This window comes from Saccopteryx leptura, chromosome 3 (genome assembly GCF_036850995.1).
Source record: "Saccopteryx leptura isolate mSacLep1 chromosome 3, mSacLep1_pri_phased_curated, whole genome shotgun sequence".
Taxonomy (NCBI): domain Eukaryota; kingdom Metazoa; phylum Chordata; class Mammalia; order Chiroptera; family Emballonuridae; genus Saccopteryx; species Saccopteryx leptura.
This window is the reverse complement of record NC_089505.1, coordinates 84220139-84243277: the sequence shown is the minus strand read 5'-3', so window position 1 is coordinate 84243277 and position 23139 is coordinate 84220139. Positions and strand designations below refer to the sequence as shown.

The window sequence follows — 23139 nt, the reverse complement described above, 5'->3', positions numbered from 1 at the left end:
AAAGTGAGATTGCTTTCTGTTGCTTTGGGGGCCTGGCCTCCTTAACTCTGGAGGGAACCAGTCAGAATCGTGACCTTGGGCAGGTTGTGACCTCATTTCCTCTAGTTACCATGTGGACAGTTGGTAGTACCTGCTCCGAAGTTGGTGATGACACAGGGATGTCACGTAGCAAGTGCACCTGAGTTGCCGCGTGACCTGGGAGAAACCTGTGAATCAGTCACATTCTTCTCATGTGGTCAGGAACCCTGGTGGTGAGCTCATAGATACTTTCTGAGCCACCTCCCCAGCTGGGCATTGTCTGTTCTCTCAGGCTCAGTCCCTACAGACGGGGCGAGTCTTTCTCACTAGTGTCCTCTGGGCCCCGGTGGTAGGTGCAGTGAAATTAGAATCAAGGGTACTGCTGATTTACAAAAAAATTTTAATTGATTTTTAGAGAGGGAGGAAGGGATGGAGAGAAACATTGTTTTGTTCCACTCATTCGTGAACTCATTGGTTGATTTCTTTTTAAAAAATTTTATTTACTGATTTTATAGAGGGGGATGCAGCGAGAAATAACAACTCATAGTTAATTCACTTTAGCTGTACATTGATTCCTTATCATTTGTGCCTTGACCAGGCAAGCCCAGGGTTTCAAACTGGCGACCTCAGCGTTCCAGGTCAACGCTTTATTCACTGCACCACCACAGGCCAGGCCATTGGTTGATTCTTGTATGTGCCCAGACTAGGGATCGAACCCGCTACCTTGGGATATCAGGACAAGATTCTAACCAACTGGGCTACCTGGCCAGGGCAGTCCTGCCGATTTTTATCAAAAAAGAATTTGTTCTTTGGCCTCAAACCAGTCATGGCCTGACGAGAAAGCTGTCGCAGAGCTGCTCGGTCGAGGAGAGCGATGTTGAGGAACCACAGGGCTGTTGGGGGAAACCAGCGTGTTCAGAAGAAATTGGTATATTTTGATGAGTGTGAGTCATGATTTTAGTTTCTGTGTACTTAGGGTGGATGCAGGCTGTCTGAAGTTACAGTCAGTTTTGAGAGGAACACTTGGGACAGCTCTGTTCCCCTCTCCTCAGACTAAGACCCTGGTTCCCTGGAGATGAGTATCCCCTTGCCACTGTCAGCCTGTCTGCAGGGCTCTGCTGTCACAGCCCACTTTGTTGCCCTCTGGGTGGAGAGGAAGCAGAAAGGAGGCCTGAGGACAGGTGGAGTCTCCCCCTGGAAGAAGCTGTCAGGGTGAGCTGCACCCTGGGGGCTGAGGACTAGGGGGATGTGTTAGCCATGAGGGTGAGAGACTGGAGGGAACTTCCTGACCCCCTGCGCTGTCGGGAGGAGGCCCGCACCATGGAGTGGGTGCTGTTGGGCCTGTGGGAGGAGCTGGTAGAGGCTGGGCGGCCTCTTGGAGCTCTCACTGGAGGTCTGCTTTGGGGCTTTGGTAGCTGGAAATAGGGGGCGGCCTGAGCTTCAAGCCCCTTCTCATTTGAGAAGTTTTCTGAACAGAAAGAATAGTACTCGTAAAAAAAAAAAGAAGAAGAATAGTACTCTGTAGTTTAAAGTCTGAACTTTAAATTATTTAGTACAGTAACAGTATACTTAGGATTTTTTTAAGCTTTGAGTAATATAACTTCCTTATCAGGTTTAGTTTTAATATGTTTTAAAATGTAAATTAGTCATTTAAAAAAGTTTTCCCATCAGTTCTAGGAGGGAGAGGGAGAAAGAGAGAAGCATCAATTTGCTGTTCCACTTAACAGTTCCGTTTAGTTGTGCAATCATTGATTGCTCTAATTGGGGATTGAACTGTGACCTTCAAGCACCGGGACACTTGATCTTCTGAGCACCGGACCAGGGCCTCTTTAGTAATATTTAAACGTGACATTGCATAGCAGTCGGTAAATGACTTAATGACTTTTCGTGAGGCTAGAACTGCGTAGTGCCTCAGGGCAATGGGCGTGAGGAGGTGAGCCGTGGGGTATGCAGGTGCTGGTTCTGCTGCCGCCTGGTGGGGGTGTCTTATGAAAACAATTTGTTCTGCTTTTTGTCATAAGACAAGCTGTGTGTTCTGCCACTCGTCCATGGAGGGGGAACCGCTGTCCTGCTGTTCATAGGTGTGCGGCTGGTTTCTGTCCAGCAACTGATGCCTTTGGGTGCACATGGCCGCACTATGCCTCCTCTATAACTAGAGGACCAGGCAGCAGGTGCCTGCATAGTGCCGTCCCAGGGGCTTTCCCCTGCAGTGACGCTTGGGTTTAGCATGGGCTTCCCAGAATGACACATTAGGGCCCCACAAGTTCAGTTTGAGTGTACGTGGTATTTTACCATCAGTGACTTTATTATCTGTGTAGATTTTGTTCTGACTTGAAAAGTATAGGAAACTTTGTTTAAAAGTTAGTAAACTAGCCCTGGCTGGTTGGCTCAGCGGTAGAGCGTCGGCCTGGCGTGTGGGGGACCCAGGTTCGATTCCCGGCCAGGGCACATAGGAGAAGCACCCATTTGCTTCTCCACCCCCCCCCCCTTCCTTTCTGTCTCTCTCTTCCCCTCCCGCAGCCAAGGCTCCATTGGAGCAAAGATGGCCCAGGCGCTGGGGATGGCTCCTTGGCCTCTGCCCCAGGCGCTGAAGTGGCTCTGGTCGCGGCAGAGCGACGCCCCCTGGTGGGCAGAGCGTCGCCCCTGGTGGGCGTGCCGGGTGGATCCCGGTTGGGCGCATGCGGGAGTCTGTCTGACTGTCTCTCCCCGTTTCCAGCTTCAGAAAAATACAAAAAAAAAAAAAAAAAAAAGTTAGTAAACTGAGGTAAGTGAGGCTCCTCCCTCCTGTGGAAGGTCAGCTGGGGGCCTCAGAGGTCAGACCTTTTGTGGGACTAAGAGGTATGTCCACTTTACGTGCAGGTGCAGAGCTAATAGATGGTTGTTGTGTAGTGTACTTCACCTGAGGATGATTCCAGTCTCTGGTCCTAGTGCTTTATGGGTGCACTGTGATTGGGGTTCAGGACCAACGTAAGATTATACTCCTTGTCCACAAATGTAAAATTTGAAAAGTGGAAGTCCTGTGTGTGTTCTCTAATAGCAAACCCCTATGTGAGCCACAATGAGTTCTATTAAAATTTGTACCGGAAAGTTGAGAAACAGGGAAATGTGAGAACTCAGGTGTTGTGGGCAGATTGCTCATACTCGGTGTGTGCCAGTATGCAGACAGCACGGGGAATTGCTGGTGCCCAGGTGTGTGCCAAGGATTTCCATCTTAGTTTACTGTCCAGCCTCCCCGCGCAGGACCTGGTTACTGTGTACTTTTCATTTCACTGACTATCCTAATGTCTGCAACTTCTGATCTGCCAGAAGCCAACATGGTGGTCCTGTGTCATCAAAACTTAATACCAGTTTCTATCACTTTTGAAACATGACATAATCCTCCAGGTCAGTTGTTCATTTGTTCAGACAAATTGGGAATTACTGGGATTGCATCCTCAAACAACTGGCTAAATGACAGGGTGACCTTCTCATCACAGAAAAAATGTCACCACACGACGTGGCCTGCTCATGGGGTACCTGTGCGCCCACACTTTTAAACCAAAAGAGCTATAGCAAATTTAATACTTGCTTATAATGTAGCTAGGCAATACCAAGAAATACTGATTTTTTTAATGTATTGAGAATGTTCAAATATAGGTAAAAATTTTAAGTAATCATCCAGCTCCAACATTTACCGAACTTTGTCAAGTTTGCATAATCTCCTTCCTTCTTTCCTCCTTCCTTTCTGTCTTGAAGCATCTTAAAGCAAATCCCAAAATCTTATTTTACTCTAAGTAAGAAGTATTCCTAAATTAAGCACTTTAATCCCATTATGACACAAGAGCAGCAACTTCTTTCTGTTCTCAAGTTCCCAGAATGTTTCCAGGGTTTCCTGCTTTTCTTCAGAAAGTCTGTACATCTGTATTCTGAGTTAAGATACTCAGTCTCATAACACTTTTAAAAACTATTTTCATGGAAAGTTGAAATATATATAAGTTAGCCAGTCATGTAAGGAGCTCCATCCCCAACTAAGGCAGCCCCCTTCAGACTTGTGTTGTGTGTGTGCCCTCACCTCTTACCCTCTTGGTTGTTTCCAACCGAATTTCAGTCCCATCGTTCTATTCAACATGAGAGGCTGTGGGTCACCCATGCTGGACGGAGGGTCCACATGGTGTGTGCCCACACCCTTGGCAGGAACCCCTGGTGGAAGGGTACCTCTCTGCTGCACTGTGGTCTCAGAGTTGCTGACATGATGTGAAACTCAGCGGGAGCTGCCTGTTGCCCTTTGGTTTGGCACTCTTAATTTTGGAGATTAATTTGGATTCGGAAATGAAAGAAAAATAGAAAAGCTAATGAAATTATTTCAATTCCTCCTGCAAACTCCTATATCAAAGTGTTGTTTTGTCTTGGAGGTGAGTTGTGGTCCTTGTGTGGCCAAGCCTGTCAGTGAGGCTGTCACTTCTGCAGGGTGATGCTGGAGGCCCCATGGGCTGGCTCTGGCTTCAGAAGTTTCAGAGGCGACTGCTGCAGACTTGGTGCAGCAATGGGGCCAAGGGCAGCAGCCAGGGCAGTGGTGTCCCCAGGCTGCCCTCCCGTTGACACCACGTGTATGCTGTGCGCTGCCCTTTTGAGAGGGTCACTTCATCAGGTAATCCCGGAAAGGCTGATGGGGCACTTTCCAGTTGTCTCATTTAATTTTCATCTCCTCCTGGGATGTGGAGAACACCGTCCTGGGTTTGCAGTGAACTCCAGAGTGCAAATGGGTGAAAGGCACACTCCTTGTATGTGGCAGAACCAGAACTGGAAATTCTGTTTTGAAGCGTTATCGAACTTGCAGCCCATGTCATTATGAGTGAGTGTACAGCACCTGTCGGGTGTTGGCAGTGCCACTGGCATGAACTTCCCAGACTTGGCAGGGGTTTGGTGAGACGGAGATGGCGCTACACTATCACCAAGGGATGGGGAGCTCCTGACACTGAATTTACAGAGATGCTGCCTGTAACCTAGGGCTGGGGTAGATCACTTCACCTGCTTGCTTTTCGGTTACTTAAATTGCTTCAAAAAGTATTTCCGAAACAGAAGTTCTAAGTCAAAGACGGTGGCAGATGTTCATAAGGAACAGACGGGAATTTCTCAGCAGGTTCTGTCTTAGTGGATTAGACATTCAGTGTGCTGAATCAGCGCGGCTAGAGCTTAGCAGTGACTTTGACCCAGGAAAGCAGAAGGAAGGAGCCACCAGGCCTTGGGACCTGATGGTGGGGTTTCCAGAAGGCCTTGGGGGACGACGGATAGTGAAGAGAAAAGCAAAAGCAAGCAAATGTAAGTAAGGCTTTTAACTGCACTGCCTGCACTGGAAAACAAAAGAAAATATGACCATGAATTCTCACAAAAACATTAGTCTTTAAACATTTTTTTAAAAATGAAGTGTATTTTGTTCTTTTAAAATAACTGTAGTTATTACAGATTTGTTTCCATGTAACATATAATAAGTATTTCTCCAGATTTCTGTCCCATCTCTAGTATTCTCAGTGATTTATAGTAGTTCACCTGGCAGAATGGTCACATTAAGGAACCTTTTTTAGCTGACAAGTATGGAGAAGGAAATGTGAATGCTTCTTGGTCTGGGGCCCAGATGACCTATTAACTTTTTTGAAGGAAAAGTATATATGTAAGAAATTATGTGAAAATAAAAGCTGCCCACTCTTCCTGGGTCTTTCTCTAGAAATAACCACAGGTAACATGTTCTCGTGTCTGTAGAAAAAGGTTGCTTCATTAGCATATTGTGCACCCTTTCCATAGACACAGGAAGAAAGGCCTCGCCCTTTATGTACTGTTCTGTGCCTTATTTCATTTACTGTGTCTTCACAGAAGAGCGCTGGGGGAGTGTTCATTGTCTGTGGGAATGAGAATGGTTCCGTGGGATGTGGTGTCTCTGGGGAATGGTGACTGCCCTTGTCCTGTGATGGTCATGGTGCTCCATCTCCCCACACTCTGGGGCCAGTTCAGTGTCCTAGTTAGCTCATGGCCAAGGGGCTGTCCTATGGATGTGTGTGCACAGCACGGTGGTCCTAGGTAGTGCCGCCCCCCCCCCCCACCGTGACGTGGCCAGTGTGCTAGAGACCCCAGGTGTCCCTTCACCAGTGAAAGTCCATCTACAAAAAACTTCTTTTCCAGATTTGATATTCAGAAATACATCTTTGACATGGAGAATAGAGAATGTAATTTAAATGTCTAATAATAGATCTTTCTTTCTTATCATACTGTATAAATTAAATAGGTTCTTACAGGACACTTAGGAGTAGAAATAGGAGTACTCCTTTTCTTAAAAATTAACTCGTGGATTTTGAATCTCTTAATTGAGACTCAAATGGGAACACTGATTATAGAGGGAGTTGTAATCATAAGGCAATATTAATAATTTTTGCTGTTTACTGATGAAAGAGAAATAGTTTGGTTTGTCCTCTTGCTTGTGACTGAATATTAAAGTCAGCAGTATTGGCATTACTGCTTCTGAAATTTTGTGAGGTAACTGAGTTAAATGAAGCTTCTCAATTTAGATACTTAGGTTTTCAGTAAATTTATTTCTGTAGCTTAAAGCTATATATCTGGGTAGTTATTATGTTTAGAGTCTGCTGTGCCGTGTATAAAACAACATCCACTTAAAGGAGCCAATTAAAATCTCAAGAGGTATCCCACCTAATGTTGAAAGTTGGGTCTTTACCTAAGGAGTTTGTCATTTTGAGTCCTTAATTTAAAAATGTTTTAGTGTTTCAATTAAGATCACGAGTTATGCCTGACCAGGCGGTGGCGCAGTGGATAGAGCGTTGGACTGGGATGCAGAGGACCCAGGTTCGAGACCCCGAGGTCGCCAGATTGAGCGAGGGTTCATCTGGTTTGAGCAAAAAAAAAAAAAAAAAAAGCCCACCAGCTTGAACCCAAGGTTGCTGGCTCCAGCAAGGGGTTACTCGGTCTGCTGAAGGCCCGTGGTCAAGGCACGTATGAGAAAGCAATCAATGAACAATTAAGGTGTTGCAATGTGCAATGAAAAACTGATGATTGATGCTTCTCATCTCTCTCCGTTCCTGTCTGTCTGTCCCTGTCTATCCCTCTCTCTCTCTCTCTCTCTGAAAAAAAAAAAAAAAGATCAGGAGTTAATGTTTGTTGACTAAAACTGACATTTTAAGTCCAGGTGCGTCATGACACTACTGGCAGTTATTTTTCTTCATACCACTTGGGAAGGATTGAGTAAGGAACCTTCGTTTTAACTGAGAACGGTTGTGTGACGGGACGCTGGGGTGGAGTGCCCGCTCTGCAGAACTGTCTGCACAGAGTTGGCCCCGTGTCTCAGCTGGTGAATGCTGGGAGGTGCCTGGGCTGGAGGAGGATGCGGGCAGTTCCAGAGCCCAAGAGGACAGCACGGCCCTTTGTTTTAAAATTATTTCATCTTCTCTTGGCACTATTATTGTTTCATATGTTAACATTCACAAATTGCCATCCTATACGTGCAGACGGGAGAGGGCATTCCCCCGTGTCACAAAGGTAAATGTCTTCGTGTGGTGCCCACAGCTAACGGCTCTGCTCCAGGGTGGGAGCTGCAGGTGTCCTGCGTCGGCCAAGCCTCCTTGTGACACCCACTGCATATTGCCTTTTGAATCAGCTGTTTTGATCAGAAATAGTTGTAAGACTGTGTTAGCGTGTGTCGCCATCCTAGAGAGCTGTGCAGTGGGCCCCACCCTTTGCCTTGTCCTGCTCATGGCACCCAGCCTGCCAGGCCATTGAAGCAGGGCTGCTGGTAGTCGGCCTGAATTGGCCTGACCTGTAGGGGCTGCGGTGTGGTTTCTCAGTTGGCTGGAATCCCAGGGCCCATTTTGGTGGGAGTGCACACTGTCCCTGAACCAGAGGCCTCCTGGACACCACACCCAATCCTTAAGAATTTCTCTGCGAGCATGCTGACATCATGGTAGTCATGGGTTCAAGGTCACTGATGTGACTTGGAGGTACTAGGTTGCCAGATGGCCACTGCACTCTGCTTCCTGACCTGGCTATTCATGCAAAAGCTCTTCTGAATGTCATCTCAGCTGCTTGTGATGACAAGTGAGACCCAGACCCTTCGTGAAAATGCTTCACAACAGAATTTTTCTTTTTCAACCCATCACTGTGTTTTGAGTAATTTGTAGACATTGTCAGTGTACAAAACTAATGAATAGTAGAAACTGTATTTTATCAACCCAGCCCTTGATGTAGGCATTTTGAGTTTTAATGAATGTTAAGGTCTCTGATTTATAATGAGACCATAGCTCTCAAAATTTCAATCTCCTTTTCTTACCTGCTTCATTTATTAGTGAGTGATTGTTAACTTCTGTGTGTTTCTGTTTCAGATCTGATTCTCTGAGGTGGCGTTGGTGGGTGCTGAGATCAGAAGATGAGTGAACTTGACCAGCTACGGCAGGAGGCCGAGCAGCTGAAAAACCAGATCAGAGTACGTGGCCCGTGTGCCCTTGTATTCATCATTTGCATTTTGGGTCAGATGTTATCTGACTTAGGAAGGATGGGTTACAGAATGACTCTTCAGTGTTTGGGACTGAGCCTGAATCTTCATTGGCCCAGGATGTACTCATAATTACAGATCTTGTTATTTGGCCTAGTGCGTTATTTTTAGGATTTAGTTTTCTAGTCTGCCATAATTTGCATATGTAAAATGTTTCCATTAAATTCATAAATATCCCTCTGTACATTTTCCCTTAATCTCAGGGAGTAACTTTGTGGCATGCTTTAGGTCACTGTATGGAGTGATGCCCCCCCCCCCCCCCTTGTGCCGGTACTAGTATAACAAGAAGGTATTTAGGTGCCTGCCTTGTTGGTTTTGAAAAGAGTGTTCCCTCGGGAAGGCTATTGGAGCCAACGCTTTCATAGGCTGTTAGAGCAGATGCATCTAATTGAAGATTGAAATAGCCACTTGCAATTCAGCAGCCTGTACAAAGAACAGCATTCACAGAGTTCTGAAACAGCTCTGTCCCTGATGGATAACATTACATTGCAGAGCCCGAGAAGTTTTGAGAAGCGAGGAGCAGTGGGTTTAAAAGGAGCGAGTCCTCTCCTCCAGATTTGTGAGACAGGCCTCTAACCGGATGTTTTTTAGAGGCACGTTTAGTACAAGTGGATGTTTCTGTTCTCAGACTGTTGATAGGAAGAGTGAGAGAAAAATGGGTGGACTTAGCAGCAAAAACTTACCCTCAACATACATAGATAGCTTTTGTCCACTTGGTGAGGAGCTTTCTCTCGGACGCCTTGGTCAGAGCATCGCTTTCCACAGGTGTCTCAACCATGTTCTGAGTTCACGGTAATGATGGCGCCTAGCTGTTTCTCTTTAAATGACCATTTATGTTCAGGAAGCCTGGTGGTAACCGGAGAAAGAGGCGTCAACATTTTAGCCAACTTTTCCATGAACTTGAGAATAGATAATGGGATTATCTGAGACTGCAGCCACAGAGGAAACAGAAAGTGTCCTTTTGCTGTAAGAATTTCAAATCTTTTAACATCTGAAAGACCTATGACAGCTTGATAGAAATAAGGAAGGTAGAGTATTTTTTAATTCTGTCCACACCCCAAAATATAGACATCAGAATTCTGTTGTCCTAACAACTGTAAAGGAAGTTTGCATGGCTTAGCTCTTCTGAATGTCGTCTCAGCTGCTTGTGATGACAAGTGAGACCCAGACCCTTCGTGAAAATGCTTCACAACAGAATTTTCCTTTTTCAACCCATCACTATCTTTAGCACCTCCATCTTTAGAAAAGACAAAGGCTGAAAGTTGCATCTCTCCTCTTTTTGAGACCCCAGTACACTGCAGAATCAGGCAGTCCTCCTCGGGGACAGGACTTTCAGCCGCATGTGACATGTAAAAATGTGAAAAGGAACAGGTGGAACTAATTTTTAACAAACTAAACCAACAGACCTAAAATATCATTTCAACATATCCTTAATGTTTTCATTATCTTACATTCTCTTTGCTCTAAGTCTTGAGAATGCAGTGTGTCTTAGACGGCAATACTTCCATTTGCACGCACCATGGCACCTGGGGCTCCTGGCTCCCGTGTGGGACCTTCCAAAGGGAGCACTGAGCCGCCACCTTCACTGTCTGTTGGCTTTGTCTCTGAAGCTGCTGCCGTGCGAGTGTCTGCTCAGCGCAGGGTCAGCGGAGCTGTGTGCGTTTGGTACACGAAGGAAGGGAAGACTTCCTTTTCAGTTGGAAAAAACACTTGTTTTTCCTGATTGCCCAAGGAATACGTGCTTCTTAAAGAAAACAGAGCAAGCCTGACCAGGCAGTGGCACAGTGGATAGAGTGTTGGAGTGGGATGCAGAGGACCCAGGTTCAAAACCCCAAGCTCAGTGGCTTGAGCATGGGCTTATCCAGCCTTAGTGCAGGGTCACTGGCTTGAGTATGGGATCATAGAAACGACCCCATGGTCGCTGGCTTGAGCCCAAGGTCGTTGGCTTGAGCAAAGGGTCACTGGCTCTGCTGTAGCCCCCCAGTGAAGGCACATATGAGAAAGCAGTCAATGAAAACTAAGATGCTGCAATAAAGAATTGATGCGCCCTGGCCAGTTGGCTCAGCGGTAGAGCGTCCGCCTGGCATGTGGGGGACCCGGGTTTGATTCCCGGCCAGGGCACATAGGAGAAGCGCCCATTTGCTTCTCCACCCCCCACCCCCTCCTTCCTCTCTGTCTCTCTCTTCCCCTCTCGCAGCCAAGGCTCCATTGGAGCAAAGATGGCCCGGGCGCTGGGGATGGCTCCTTGGCCTCTGCCCCAGGCGCTAGAGTGGCTCTGGTCGCGGCAGAGCAACGCCCCGGAGGGGCAGAGCGTCGCCCCTGGTGGGCGTGCCGGGCGCATGCGGGAGTCTGTCTGACTGTCTCTCCCTGTTTCCAGCTTCAGAAAAAACAAAACAAAACAAAACAAAAAAAAGAATTGATGCTTCTCATCTCTCTCCCTTCCTGTCTGTCCCTATCTGTCCCTCTCTAAGTCTCTCTCTCTCTCTCTCTCTCTCTCTGTTTCTGTCAAAAAAAAAAAAAAAGGCAGAGCACAGTGAACAAGAAATGGTAACTGAAGATGAGAGGCTGAAAGACACCAGAGAACTGTTTCATCCTCTTCTGACTGTATTTGTGAGGAGGCTTGCAGTCCCGTAGGAATGCATGTCTTCAGCTACAGGTGCTCAGTGATGATAAAGAGAACGCCACAAAGTATGCAGGCGCAGACATGTTAGGCAGTGACTCCAGCCCTGTGTAGGTGAGCAGCTCGCTGAGGGCCGGTCTCTAGGGTTGCCCAGCAGTGGCTGAGCAGAGTGGGATGTGGTCGGACGAGTTGATAGCTTGGACAGATTCCAGGAAAGGTGAACGGTCTCCTGCAGTGACATTTCTCCCCACACACAGCGTGGGCCAAGCACCGCATACCACACGGTGGTACACGTCTTCTCCAGCCCGTTCAGAGCCAGGAGTGAGGGGACACAGAAGGTACAAAGGTCTCCGGCTGTCGCAGTTGCAGAGACTCTCCTTCACATGTCTCCTGCCCCGTGAGGAGTTGCTGTGCAGGTTCTGAGAAATGTGCACGTTTGCACGAGCCTTGTTGGCGAATGTGACTGGGTGAACGTTATCACCTTTTAAAATGTTTTTTCAGTATATCAAAAGTGTCAGCGTAGTCTGTTATGTGGTACATTATGAAATGTTTTCTAATTTTGTACATATTAGCCAGGGTGAAGTTGCTTAAGTTCTATGATTTGTTTTTTCCATTTAAAATTTTTTGTTGTTTATATCTTAAAATTAAAAGCTATAGGTACATCAGCAAGAACGGAATTGAGAAGTAAATGTCCAGCTCAGTCCTTGACAGGTAGACGTTACTGAGGAAAGACCTACTATTCTGGATCTTCCCCCACAACCCCTTTAACCCCAGACCGGGGGTGGGGGGGAGGGCATGGAGTGCTTGATGACACAGGACTTGGTATTTTAATTATATAATTAACGAACCAGTGTTCATTAAGTGGAATGTCATGTAACCACGTAACTTAAGTTTGGACTTAGATCTTTGGGGCATTTATGATAACAGTCTCCATGAATGTATTTTCACGTTCTTGGTTGGTACTCCCACCAGCTTTCTGGAATGAAGACGATTAGCAGGGAGGGCAAGAAACAACAAAACAAACAAATAAAACAATTAGCAGGGAGGCACCTGCCCTAGAGGAGGGTCTTCCGGGACCCCACACCAGCACTGGGATGTGTCAGAGCCATCATGTCGCCAGTTGCCACTGTGAAAGCAGCTTGTCAGGTGACTCCATAACAAACACTTTTTCTTACGAGATGTTATAATTTTGGGGGGAATTATTTCTGCACTCAAACTTTGAGTTATTGTCTCTTTTTCCTTCCTGCTGTATGGCTGTTTCAAAAATATATACACTAATTTGAGATCTCAAGGTTTTATTTTCTAGTAACTTTGATCACTTAGGGACAGTGAAGCGTTTTCTTAGCTTTAGTATATCCATTCTTAGATTTTTCCTTCCTCACTAGGTCATTTCCTAGATAAGATAATAGGTAACGAGAGGGACTAGCCAGGAAGTCACACCAGATCCTCCGCTCTTTTCCATAGACAGCATTAGCTATTACTTGGCTTGAAAACAGAGTTCATGGCTCACACAGCCCAGAAGAACAGTGCTCTGGGGTAGGCACCCAGTGCTTCTCAGACACTTTTCTCTGGGGTCACAGCTCCTGCTGGGCTGTTAAAAAGACAGAGAGGGACATGCATGTGCAGGTCTATTGAGATATGGGGCCTTGGCAGGCAGGACCAGAGGAAGCTCCCCGTTCTGGGGTTCTCCAGTGCCACCCTGCTTCCAGTATGGCCCATGCCTAAGGAGTCACAGGTGTGATGATTTGCAGGCCTGGAACATACTTGAGATTCTAGTTCTCTGTGTTGAGTGTGGTCTGGGGCACAGACTGGTTTGCCTGGACAGCCCACAAGTGGCCCTGCACTGTGGGGCATTGGAGGACAGAGTAGGAGAGATCTCCACCTGCTTCCTGTTTCTGTCAGCGCGTAGCAGCTCTCTGCAGCTCTTGGTGTGAGCACCTGAGTTGAATGTACCCAAAACTTGACTGATTCCTCTTATTGTTGTTGTTTCTAGGATGCCAGGAAAGCATGTGCAGATGCAACTCTCTCTCAGGTAAGAACCAGTTCACACAGCTGCCTGCCAGGCACAGACGCGGGGCCTGCGGATCTCTGGGCGAGCTCTGCTCCGACGCTGCGCAACGAGGATGGGAGCCACGCTGGGAGCGTGTTCACTTAGATGGCACTCTCGCTCAGCCTAGAAAGCAGTGTTTTTAGGATGAAAAATAAGTCTCTCAAGCCTTAAATAAGGACTAACTAATGTAGAGGCCAGAGTTGTAAAATAGTGCTATTTTAATAAGGTATTCTGGAGGTTCCTGCCTTTAAAGAAATCTGCCTTAGAACTTTTACTTCTGAAAGTTAATTTGGCAAATTCTCCAAGTTAACCCTAACTTATGGCCCAGCGGCTCCGCTCCTAGACACACACCAGAGGAGCTGAGACCCGGCACCGAGACCAGTCCGCACACACACAGTTCTCAGCAGCCCCTCTCAGTCGCCGGGGGGTGGGGACAACCCGAATGTCTGTACTCGGGGGCTGGGTAGACAGTGTGGTAAATGCGCAAAGTGGAGGGTTCCTCAGCCCCAGAAAGGAGCGCAGTGCGGTGCTCGCCTGGCACAAATGGCCTCAGAGGCATGGTTCCGGTTGCGGGAAGCCAGACACGAAAGTCACGTAGGACTCCACTGATGAGGAATGCTCAAAATAATTCGATCCAGGGAGACTGGAAATAGATGAGTGGTTGCCAGGGGTTAGGGAGGGGACAGTTGGGAGTGACTGCTTAGTGGACATGGGAGGTGAGAATGTTCTGGAACCAGGAGAGGTGGCATCGCACAACATTGTCAGCGTGCTGAGTACCACTGGTCATAATATGCTAAAGTGGTGAATTTTGCCTCATTAAAAAAATTACGATTTTTGTCCACAGACGGAAACATGTGGAAGTAGAGTCATGTTTCTAGTGAGGATGGTTAAAATATGTCACAGTGTCCTAGTGCTTTAAGGGGTGCACACTAATTGGGGTTAAGCAATAAGTTAAAGAAAAATTGTGCTGCGCAGAATTGCCTAAATTTGAATTCTGAGGTCCCTGACCCACCTGCTTCATTGTGCACCCCGAGTCATCAACCTTGGGGCTCTTCATGTTGGAATGAGTCAGCAGGTCTGCGTGTGCAGCTTGTCACGAGCAGCAGTGACATAGTAGAGGGTAGCTGTTGTCCAGGTCAGGACACAGCCTGATGGCCGTGAGCAGCACGCAAGTGGGGCTGGCTGTGGACCTGGGCAGTGGGCCATTAGGCTTGGGGGGATGGAGCTGGGCTGGTCCACAGTTGGTGAGATGGAGGAGGGAGGAGAGAGGCCTCCCTGTGGCCAGCACTGTGCGTGGCCTGTTGTAGGGAGTGAGGCGAGGAAGGACCAGATAGAGCAGTGAGTCTCCTGAGAACCATGAAGGACGGTTAGGCACCCTGGAAACGGTACAAGTCCCAGTAGAGACCTGTTGGCTGGTGGCAGGACTGGGGTGGGCGCCGCGGTGGGAGTGGCAGAGAGAACCCTTGGGGAGGTGAGTCCGTCACAGAATGGTGACTGCAGGGACATTTGTTTTCAGATCACAAATAACATCGACCCTGTGGGAAGAATCCAGATGCGCACCAGGAGGACGCTGCGGGGGCACCTGGCCAAGATCTACGCCATGCACTGGGGCACAGACTCCAGGTGTGTGCCAGCTCGAGCAAGAAACCGTGCCTGAGACATGCGAGAACTGTCCTGCTCTCTAGGGGAAATCATCTGAGTGCATGTGCTGTTGTTTGTACAGAAAACAATGCAGGAGTTGCATCAGATGTCTGGGCAGGCCAGGTGCAGGTGTAGATTCCCAGGCACACACTCTCCGTCCACAGTTCCACCTGCCTACGCCTATTTCTGCACCACTCTAGTCAGTTCCCATCAGCTCTAATCTGTTTTCCTTCACCTTTGTTCTCCCAGCTCCACAGCCCAGTGCCTGTGTGACCTGGGAGGTTTCCTGACCTCTCTGTGCCATGGCTCCTCTTCGTTCCAGCCCGTTCCTTGTGGCATCTTGGCCAGTACTCCCATGGTTTCGGACCCTGGCACAGTTTGGGAAGGTTAAGTGTGTTGAACCCTAGAACAGTGGCTTGTGCGTCCCAAGTGCTCTACATAGGTTTGCGGCTGGCTTTGTTCCTGGAGCTCATATCCGGCAGCAAGAATGTGAGTTTCAGCTGCCCCGTCCACCCCACCTTCTTCTCCTCCCTTTATGCACCATCCCAGGGAGAAAACTGTTACCATGGGCTCCTTGTTTCTCCTTTAAATTCTGCCCCTTGGTCCTGGCCAATTGGCTCAGTGGTAGAGCATTGACCTGGTGTGCAGGAGTCCCAGGTTCGATTCCCGGCCAGGGCACACAGGAGAAGTGCCCATCTGCTTCTCCGTCCTTCCCCCCCTCCTTCTTCTGTGTCTCTCTCTTCCCCTCCCACAGCCAAGGTTCCATTGGAGCAAAGTTGGCCCGGGCACTGAGGATGGCTCTGTGGCCTCTGCCTCAGGCGCTAGGATGGCTCTGTCGCAACAGAGCGATGCCCCAGATGGGCAGAGCATCGCCCCCTGGTGGGCATGCCGGGTGGATCCTGGTCGGGCGCATGTGGGAGTCTGACTGCCTTCCCGTTTCCAACTTCAGAAAAATCCAAAAAATAAATAAAATAAAAATAAATTCTGCCCCTTATTCATACTTTTCCATCTCTGGCCTTGTCACCCATGCCTTGTCTCCCCTGCGCTCTGGGTCTGCCTGTTCCCCCTCCCACCTGCTGTCACAGTCACCTGCAGCATCGCTGATGTGAAGTCTTTCAGCCTACTTCATTTAGAGACTGCCTTTCCCCCCAACAACTAAATCAAATGCTGGGTGACTGACTGTAACACAGCCTAATGTGTCATTCAGACACCTAATGTGAGTTTTCAAATGCTTTTCTTTGAGTAGCTTTTTTTTTTTATGTGTAATTGTCAGAAATTTTCACCTTGGTTTTCTCTTTGTTTGTGAAATTGTTTGCTTTAGAGTATAAATAGCTTCAGAACAGAAGATCCTATCTTTAGTGTGTTCTATGCAATATCCCATACAGTTCCAAATGCAAGTGAGAGCTGAGACCATTTTAATGATGGCAGTAGTCAGAAAGAATAAAAAAGGAAAAAGGAAGGAAAATGCCCTTACTAATCAATCCACCCTAGAATTGTTATCAAAAGTAGACAGTGACAGCCTGACCAGGTGATGGCGTAGTAGATAGAGCATCAGACTGGGACGCGGAGGACCCAGGTTTGAATCCCTGAGGTCACCAGCTTAAGCCCAAGGTCACTGGCTTGAGCAAGGAGTCACTCGCTCTGCTGTAGCCCCCAGTTAAGGCACATATGAGAAAGCAATCAATGAGCAACTAAGGATGAGAAAGCAATCAGCAACTAAGGTGCTGCAATGAAGAATTGATGCTTCTCATCTCTCTCCCTTCCTGTCTGTGTGTCCCTATTTGTCCCTTTCTCTGTCACAAAAAAATAAAAAGTAGACGGTGCACAAACAGTACCTGACCTCTGGGGCTTTCCCTCCATCTGTGAGAGCATCCATGTCCCAATCAGGACATTTGTTGCAGGCCGTACTTGGAGCCAGTCCTGGGGAGCCTGGTCCTCCGGTCTCATCTCTAAGCCATGTGCCCCCCTGCAGCAGCCAGGTGCTACCTGGGGCCAGGAGGCCTCTCAGGGCCACACATCACTTGTGCCCTGGACGGCAGTAGGAACTGCAGGCAGCTGTGTTCAGGCAGGACGTTAGGTGTGTGGCCAGAGCAGGGGACATGAGGTGAGGGGCTTAGGTGAAGCAGGAGAGGGCAGGTGGCCTGATCACCGAGGCTCCTGATATATGCAAGGCCTTATATTCCACCTGGCGATTTAGACGTATGCTCTAGAAGCCTGGCACTGGGAGGAGGAGGAGGAGCACCCGTGGGATAGTGGGTGTAGGGTTGGGCTTGTTCTCTTTCTTGGGCAGGGCATTTATTTTGCAGCTGCTGTTTAAACTGAATAAAGCTCTTAATACCCTTACTTATAGGGGCCCTATTTTACAATCACAAATAAAAGAAAACAGGAAAATGATACTGAGAATGACCTCTGCTCTCCCAGAGCCTTGTACAGATTATTTTTCTAGAAAGTCTAAAGTGGTTTTAAAAAATTTTTACATTTGCGCCTGACCAGGCGGTGGTACAGTGGGTAGAGTGTCGGACTGGTATGTGGAGGACCCAGGTTTGAGACCCCGAGGTCACCAACTTGAGTGTGGGCTCATCTGGTTTGAGCAAGGGGTCACATGGTTAGCTGTAGGCCCACGGTTAAGGCACAATGAGAAATCAATCAATGAACAACTAAGGAACCGCAACGAAGAATTGATATTTTTCATCTCTCTCCCTTCCTGTCTGTCTGTCCCTATCTGTCCCTCTCTCTGACTCACTCTGTCTCTGCCACACACAAAAAAAGTACATCTGCTTATATTATCTTCATATTTTCTGCCTTCATAAACAAAGGTTATGGCACAAGATTTATTTCCTGACTGAGGCTGTAATTTATGAGCCAGTTAGTTTATCATGTCTGTGTAATTCACTGTCACTTGGACTGCTGGGCTGGTAGCAGTTTGGCCTTCACGGCTGCTGGAGAGACTAGACTCAGCGATGGCTTGTGTAAGCATATGTCGGTGGATATTACTCTACATTAATGGTTTTATCAATGTAGTAAAATATATATTTACTTAAGTTCTACTTTTTATAACATTTCAGAGTCTCACTCAGTCACCTGAATTAACATTAAACTGTTTCTGTGCTCTCTTAAGTCTGTTGAAGTTCTGTTACAATTGAGAGTGAAACCCCACTAACCCAACAAGGCTCAGGAGCCTCTGTCCTTTGACGCACTGGGATGTGGGTCTCCCGTGACCTGTGTTCAGGGTCAGGGCCATTGCTTCCTTTCTGGTTTGGAGGTGGACTGTTGCTTGGCCAAGGGCTCTGGGAGATGCGTGAACCCAGGTCTCTAGTGGTTAAAACCCTGGGATTACAGGTGTGTCTTCTCTCACCTTCTGGAGGATCAGTGGGCATTAGCACTCCACTAACCCCGTGCGAGTCAGCAGATCCTAAGCTCCCTGACAAGCAGCAGACTTTCCTGAAGGTGACCCTCCCAGAGAGTGAGCTGCTCTACACTGGCCCCCTGAGTCCGGTCCACACCTGTGCTGGAAGGGCCAGACAGGCAGACAGCGGAACAGGCCCTACTCCATTACTGGGAAATCGTTTTGTGCCCAATATGTGTGTGACTGAACAGAGATGCAGGGAGTTCCTTGAAGAAAATGTGTCTGAAAAATACTGGAACACAGTGCTGAAATAGCTTTCATTCCTTGCCAAGCTCACCGTTGACTCCTTGTGAAGGAAGTTTGTGCTAGCTGCATCATAACATACTTTTTTTTTTTTTTTAAGAGATCAAGAGAGAAGAGAGACAGGAAAGGAGAGAGATGAGAAGTTGTATCAACTCATAGTTGTTGCACTTCAGTTGTTTATTGATTGCTTTCTCATATTGCCTTGACCAGGGGGCTTTAAGCCAGCAATTTTTAGGTTCAAGCCAGCAACAACAATGGAATCATGTTGATGATTCCATGCTCAAGTTGGCAACCTTGAGGTTTGAAGCCTGAGACCTTAGTGTCTCAGCTCGACGCTCTTATCTACTGCACCACCACCCATCAGGCAGAACATACATTTTGATAAAAAGTGCTCAGATTATCAGAGTGACTTGAATTTTACCTCCTGGTTTTGATTAGTTCAAGAAGCCAAATATGCTTGTGGTTGAAATGGTTAAAATTTGTGTGTTTTGGAAAAATCTTTTAGATTAAAACTATCATTAGTTACCGTAGTGATGCATGTCTGCTTGGGAGTGGACCATGTCATCCCTTGACAGTGGCAGTCCTGCAGCAGAGCTCAAGGATGACTTACGGGTTGCTGTGGGCCCTGGTTCTCTTTCCCGTGAAATTTCTTTGTCCTTAGTCATGCTTTCCAGCACTGTCCTGTCTTCGTTCTGCAAAGATGGACAGAGCACGTTTTCAGAGATGTGTGCTCTAAAAGCCTGGGGTCGTATGTTTTCAACACACATATCCCAACGTTAGCATACTTGCCCAGAGCAAAAATAAAGGAAGAAATTCATGATAGTAGCCTCTCCTACTGGACCAGGCACAGTGCCACTGTGGTCTGTCACCGCTACAAAATAGGTGGATGTGAGCACCTCTTTCCTGTCTCTAGGAGACCTGGGTTTCAGTGTTAGCTCAGCATCAGAAATTGTGTGTGTGAGAAATGTCTCATAAATGTGAAGTATCTAAAAGCTTATTATTCCCTTATGTCTAGGCTTTCCATGTATTAGAACAAAAAATTTACACTACATGTTTTCTACTACCTTTGGCTCTTGAAAGGTCTGAGTGTCTAGTTTGATGTATAATGAACAGAAACCAAACAGAAGCAGTTATAAGCGGTCATCCTGTCTTAGCTGACTAAGGACGTGGCTTTGGCCATCTAGTCTGCCTGAGAAGCCGAGTGCTCTTGAATTTGAATGATTGTTTGTGGGAAGATCTCTTTCATGCTTTCTAAGTTGATCTAATAATTAGAACTTTTTCTTTTGCTTTTATAATTGTGCCCTGCCTTGAGCAGATGCAATACTGAAGCACATGCTAGTCATCACTGAGGTTGCGCTGTGGGTTATTGCCTGTGGATGTTGCATTGTGGTGGTGCTGACAGTTGTGCCTTTGTCTTCCCTGCAGGCTTCTTGTCAGTGCCTCTCAGGATGGTAAACTTATCATCTGGGACAGCTACACCACAAATAAGGTAGGGCTGCTAAACCCCTCGCAGAAGCACTGGGACTCACTCACACACAACGTACAAAGCAGGATGGGCGAGCTGCAGGGAGTTGGGGCTGACGAACTCTGCTTGGAGCCGAGCTGCATGGCTGGCACATGTCACTAGTCTCTGCTACAGTGTCATTGTGTCGTGGCGCAGCTTGGACATAGTGACTCCTTAATGTGTCCAGGACACCTGGATTCCAGTTTGAGATCAGTTTGGGAAATTTCATGTTTTATTTAAAACTTCAGATATGTGGCTTTTCATTTAGTTATTAGTTTCTCAAGAAATAATCTTAATTTCATTATACTGTACTTTGAAATATCAATTAGCCTGACCTGCGGTGGCACAGTGGATCAAGCGTTGACCTGGTACGCTGAGGTCACAGGTTCAAAACCCTGGGCTTGCCCAGTCCAAGCACATATGGGAGTTGATGCTCCCTGCTCCTCTCCCCCTTCCCTCTCTCTCTTCTCTGTCTCTCTTCTCTAAAATGAATAAGTAAAAATAATTTAAAATTATTTTTATTTATTTTAAGCTTTATTATGTAAGCTTTATTTTTTCTTTTTTTTTTACAGAGACAGAGGGGGAGTCAGAGAGAGGGATAAATAGGAAGAAACAGACAGGAACGGAGAGAGATGAGAAGTATCAATCATCAGTTTTTCGTTGTGGCACTTTAGTTGTTCTTTGATTGCTTTCTCATATGTGCCTTGACCAGGGGGCTACAGCAGACCAAGTGACCCCTTGCTCAAGCCCGCGACCTTGGGTCCAAGCTGGTGAGCTTTTTGCTCAAACCAGATGAGGCCGCGCTCAAGCTGGCGACCTCAGGGTCTTGAGGTCCTCTGCATCCCAGTCTGACGCTCTGCATCCCAGTCTGACGCTCTATCCACTGCACCACCACCTGGTCAGGCAATAAAAATAATTTTAAGAAAAGAAATATAAATTAAATTCTTTTCGAAGTGTAGTCCAGTGTTGTATCATGAAATGAAATGGTATTATCATTGGTCCTAACATGTTTAAAAGGTCAGATTCACTTGTTTTACTGGAGAAACTAAATGAAAATAAAATATTACAGTACTTAAATCTAACTGAAGCATGGTGGGGAATGTGATAGGATTAGCTACACTAATGTTTGTTTGGTCACTTCAGTAAAAGGTGTTTTTTTTAATAATACACTTTATAACTATTTTGACAGGCCAATGACATGCTTTCCTTTTTTTTTTTTAAGACTAAGTGAATTTCTTGTTAGCACAGATACGCCTTAAAATAGTATAGTAAAGGTACATGCTTTTCTTTTAGTATGTAATTTTGATTAGGACTCTGTTCTGTTACCTCAGTGCCTATCTGATTGTCAGTTACGACTTTAATAAAACCAGATTGCTGCAGTGCAGTGTTGGATTTTTAGTTAAATTACTACTTTGGCCACATCTAGATTGTTTTCAGGATAATTTCAGCAGCAAATGTTTTTGAACTCAAGCATGGTTGTGTCTTCTGTGTTCTGTCGTCCAGGTCCATGCCATTCCTCTGCGTTCCTCGTGGGTCATGACCTGTGCGTATGCTCCTTCGGGGAACTACGTGGCCTGTGGCGGCCTGGATAACATTTGCTCCATTTACAATCTGAAAACTCGCGAAGGGAATGTACGTGTGAGCCGTGAACTGGCTGGACACACAGGTACGTGTTCTCACCAGCAGTTCAGGGTTGTGCTGGCTGTCTTCCTGGGTGTGCTCTGCACTCCCACCTGTTCACAGTGGTGATTGAGTGACATGGGTTGCAGTAGTGGGAGGAATAGTCTGAAAATGAAGTCAAAGATGGGCCTTGAGGCCCTGGCCGGTTGGCTCAGTGGTAGAGCGTCGGCCTGGCGTGCAGAAGTCCCGGGTTCGATTCCTGGCCAGGGCACAAAAGAGAAGCGCCCATCTGCTTCTCCACCCCTTCCCCTCTCCTTCCTCTCTGTCTCTCTCTTCCCCTTCCGCAGCGAGGCTCCATTGGAGCAAAGATGGCCCGGGCGCTGGGGATGGCTCCTTGGCCTCTGCCCCAGGCGCTGGAGTGGCTCTGGTCGCAACAGAGCGATGCCCCGAGGGGCAGAGCATCGCCCCCTGGTGGGCGTGCCAGGTGGATCTAGGTCGGGCGCATGCGGGAGTCTGTCTTGACTGTCCCTCCCCATTTCCAGCTTCAGGAAAAAAAAAAAAAAAAAAGATGGGCCTTGATGTATTTCCCCAGTAAGAAGCCTTTGGATTTACGTCACCATAACATCCACTTCTCCAGGTTCTCAAATACTCATTAGGCCACTCCCTTCACTCCTGGCAGCTGTTTTTTTGTTAACACAGTTTGGTTTGTGTCTCCTTATAATCCATCTTCCTTCTTGTGTACCTTTCCATAAGGGTTTGCAGTCTGAACATGTATGTGTACGTGCACTATATGTGTGCACATGTGTGTGCATGCGCTGGTCTATAGTACTGAGTGTGCTCACATACTTCACGCCTCTGCACACCAGCACTCTTCATGCAGAGGAAACTGTCCTGTGGGCTGTGGAAGTTCGTTGGAACAGAGCCAGTTTAAAGTGTTGGGTGGAATAACCTGTGACAGTTATTTTTTTTTTCAAATATTTTATTTATTGATTTTTTAGAGAGAGAGGAGTGAGAGAGAGAGACAGAGAGAGAAGGGGGAGGAGCAGGAAGCATCAACTCCCATATGTGCCCTGACCAGGCAAGCCCAAGGTTTCGAACCAGCGACCTCAGTGTTCCAGGTCGACGCTTTATCCCACTGCGCCACCACAGGTCAGGCCTACCTGTGACAGTTATAACAAAAGGCGATGTTTCTGAAAAAGGTTTCGTCCTAATATTTTACTTCGATGGCTGTAGTCTCAGTTCTGAAAATTACATCTCACTAGGCTGACCTGCTTCAAGTCTAACTGAAGAATGATCATAATTTATGGGGTAAATACTGGAGTACTTCTGACTTCAGTCAAGCAGTCTGTTAAATGAACTTTGGCCAGTTGAAAGCATATCCTTTGTCCTTTTATGTTTCAGTATAAAATGTTTCAAGACTTACTTTTAACCCTTTGAGTAGTGAGTTTTTTTCATGCTTGCTAATCCCCCAGGAGTGAGTTTTTTTCAAAAAATGAACTTAGTTCCAGTT

At 47.0% G+C, this 23139-nt stretch overlaps 1 protein-coding gene across 6 annotated transcripts in view; it reads left to right on the top strand.

Annotated features, from left to right (window-relative positions):
- Window positions 1–23139, top strand: part of GNB1 (G protein subunit beta 1) — an 89848-nt gene that overhangs the window by 45178 nt on the left and 21531 nt on the right. For 5 of the 6 annotated variants that reach the window (XM_066374817.1, XM_066374822.1, XM_066374820.1 and 2 more), the window contains 5 exons: window positions 8376–8476; window positions 13159–13197; window positions 14732–14838; window positions 19931–19994; window positions 21513–21675. In XM_066374817.1, coding sequence (XP_066230914.1) covers window positions 8420–8476; window positions 13159–13197; window positions 14732–14838; window positions 19931–19994; window positions 21513–21675 — 430 coding nt within the window. In that variant the 5' untranslated portion in view covers window positions 8376–8419. Of the gene's footprint in view, window positions 1–5201; window positions 5317–8375; window positions 8477–13158; window positions 13198–14731; window positions 14839–19930; window positions 19995–21512; window positions 21676–23139 lie in introns of those variants that run through there. The other variant, XM_066374819.1, reaches the window with a different exon arrangement.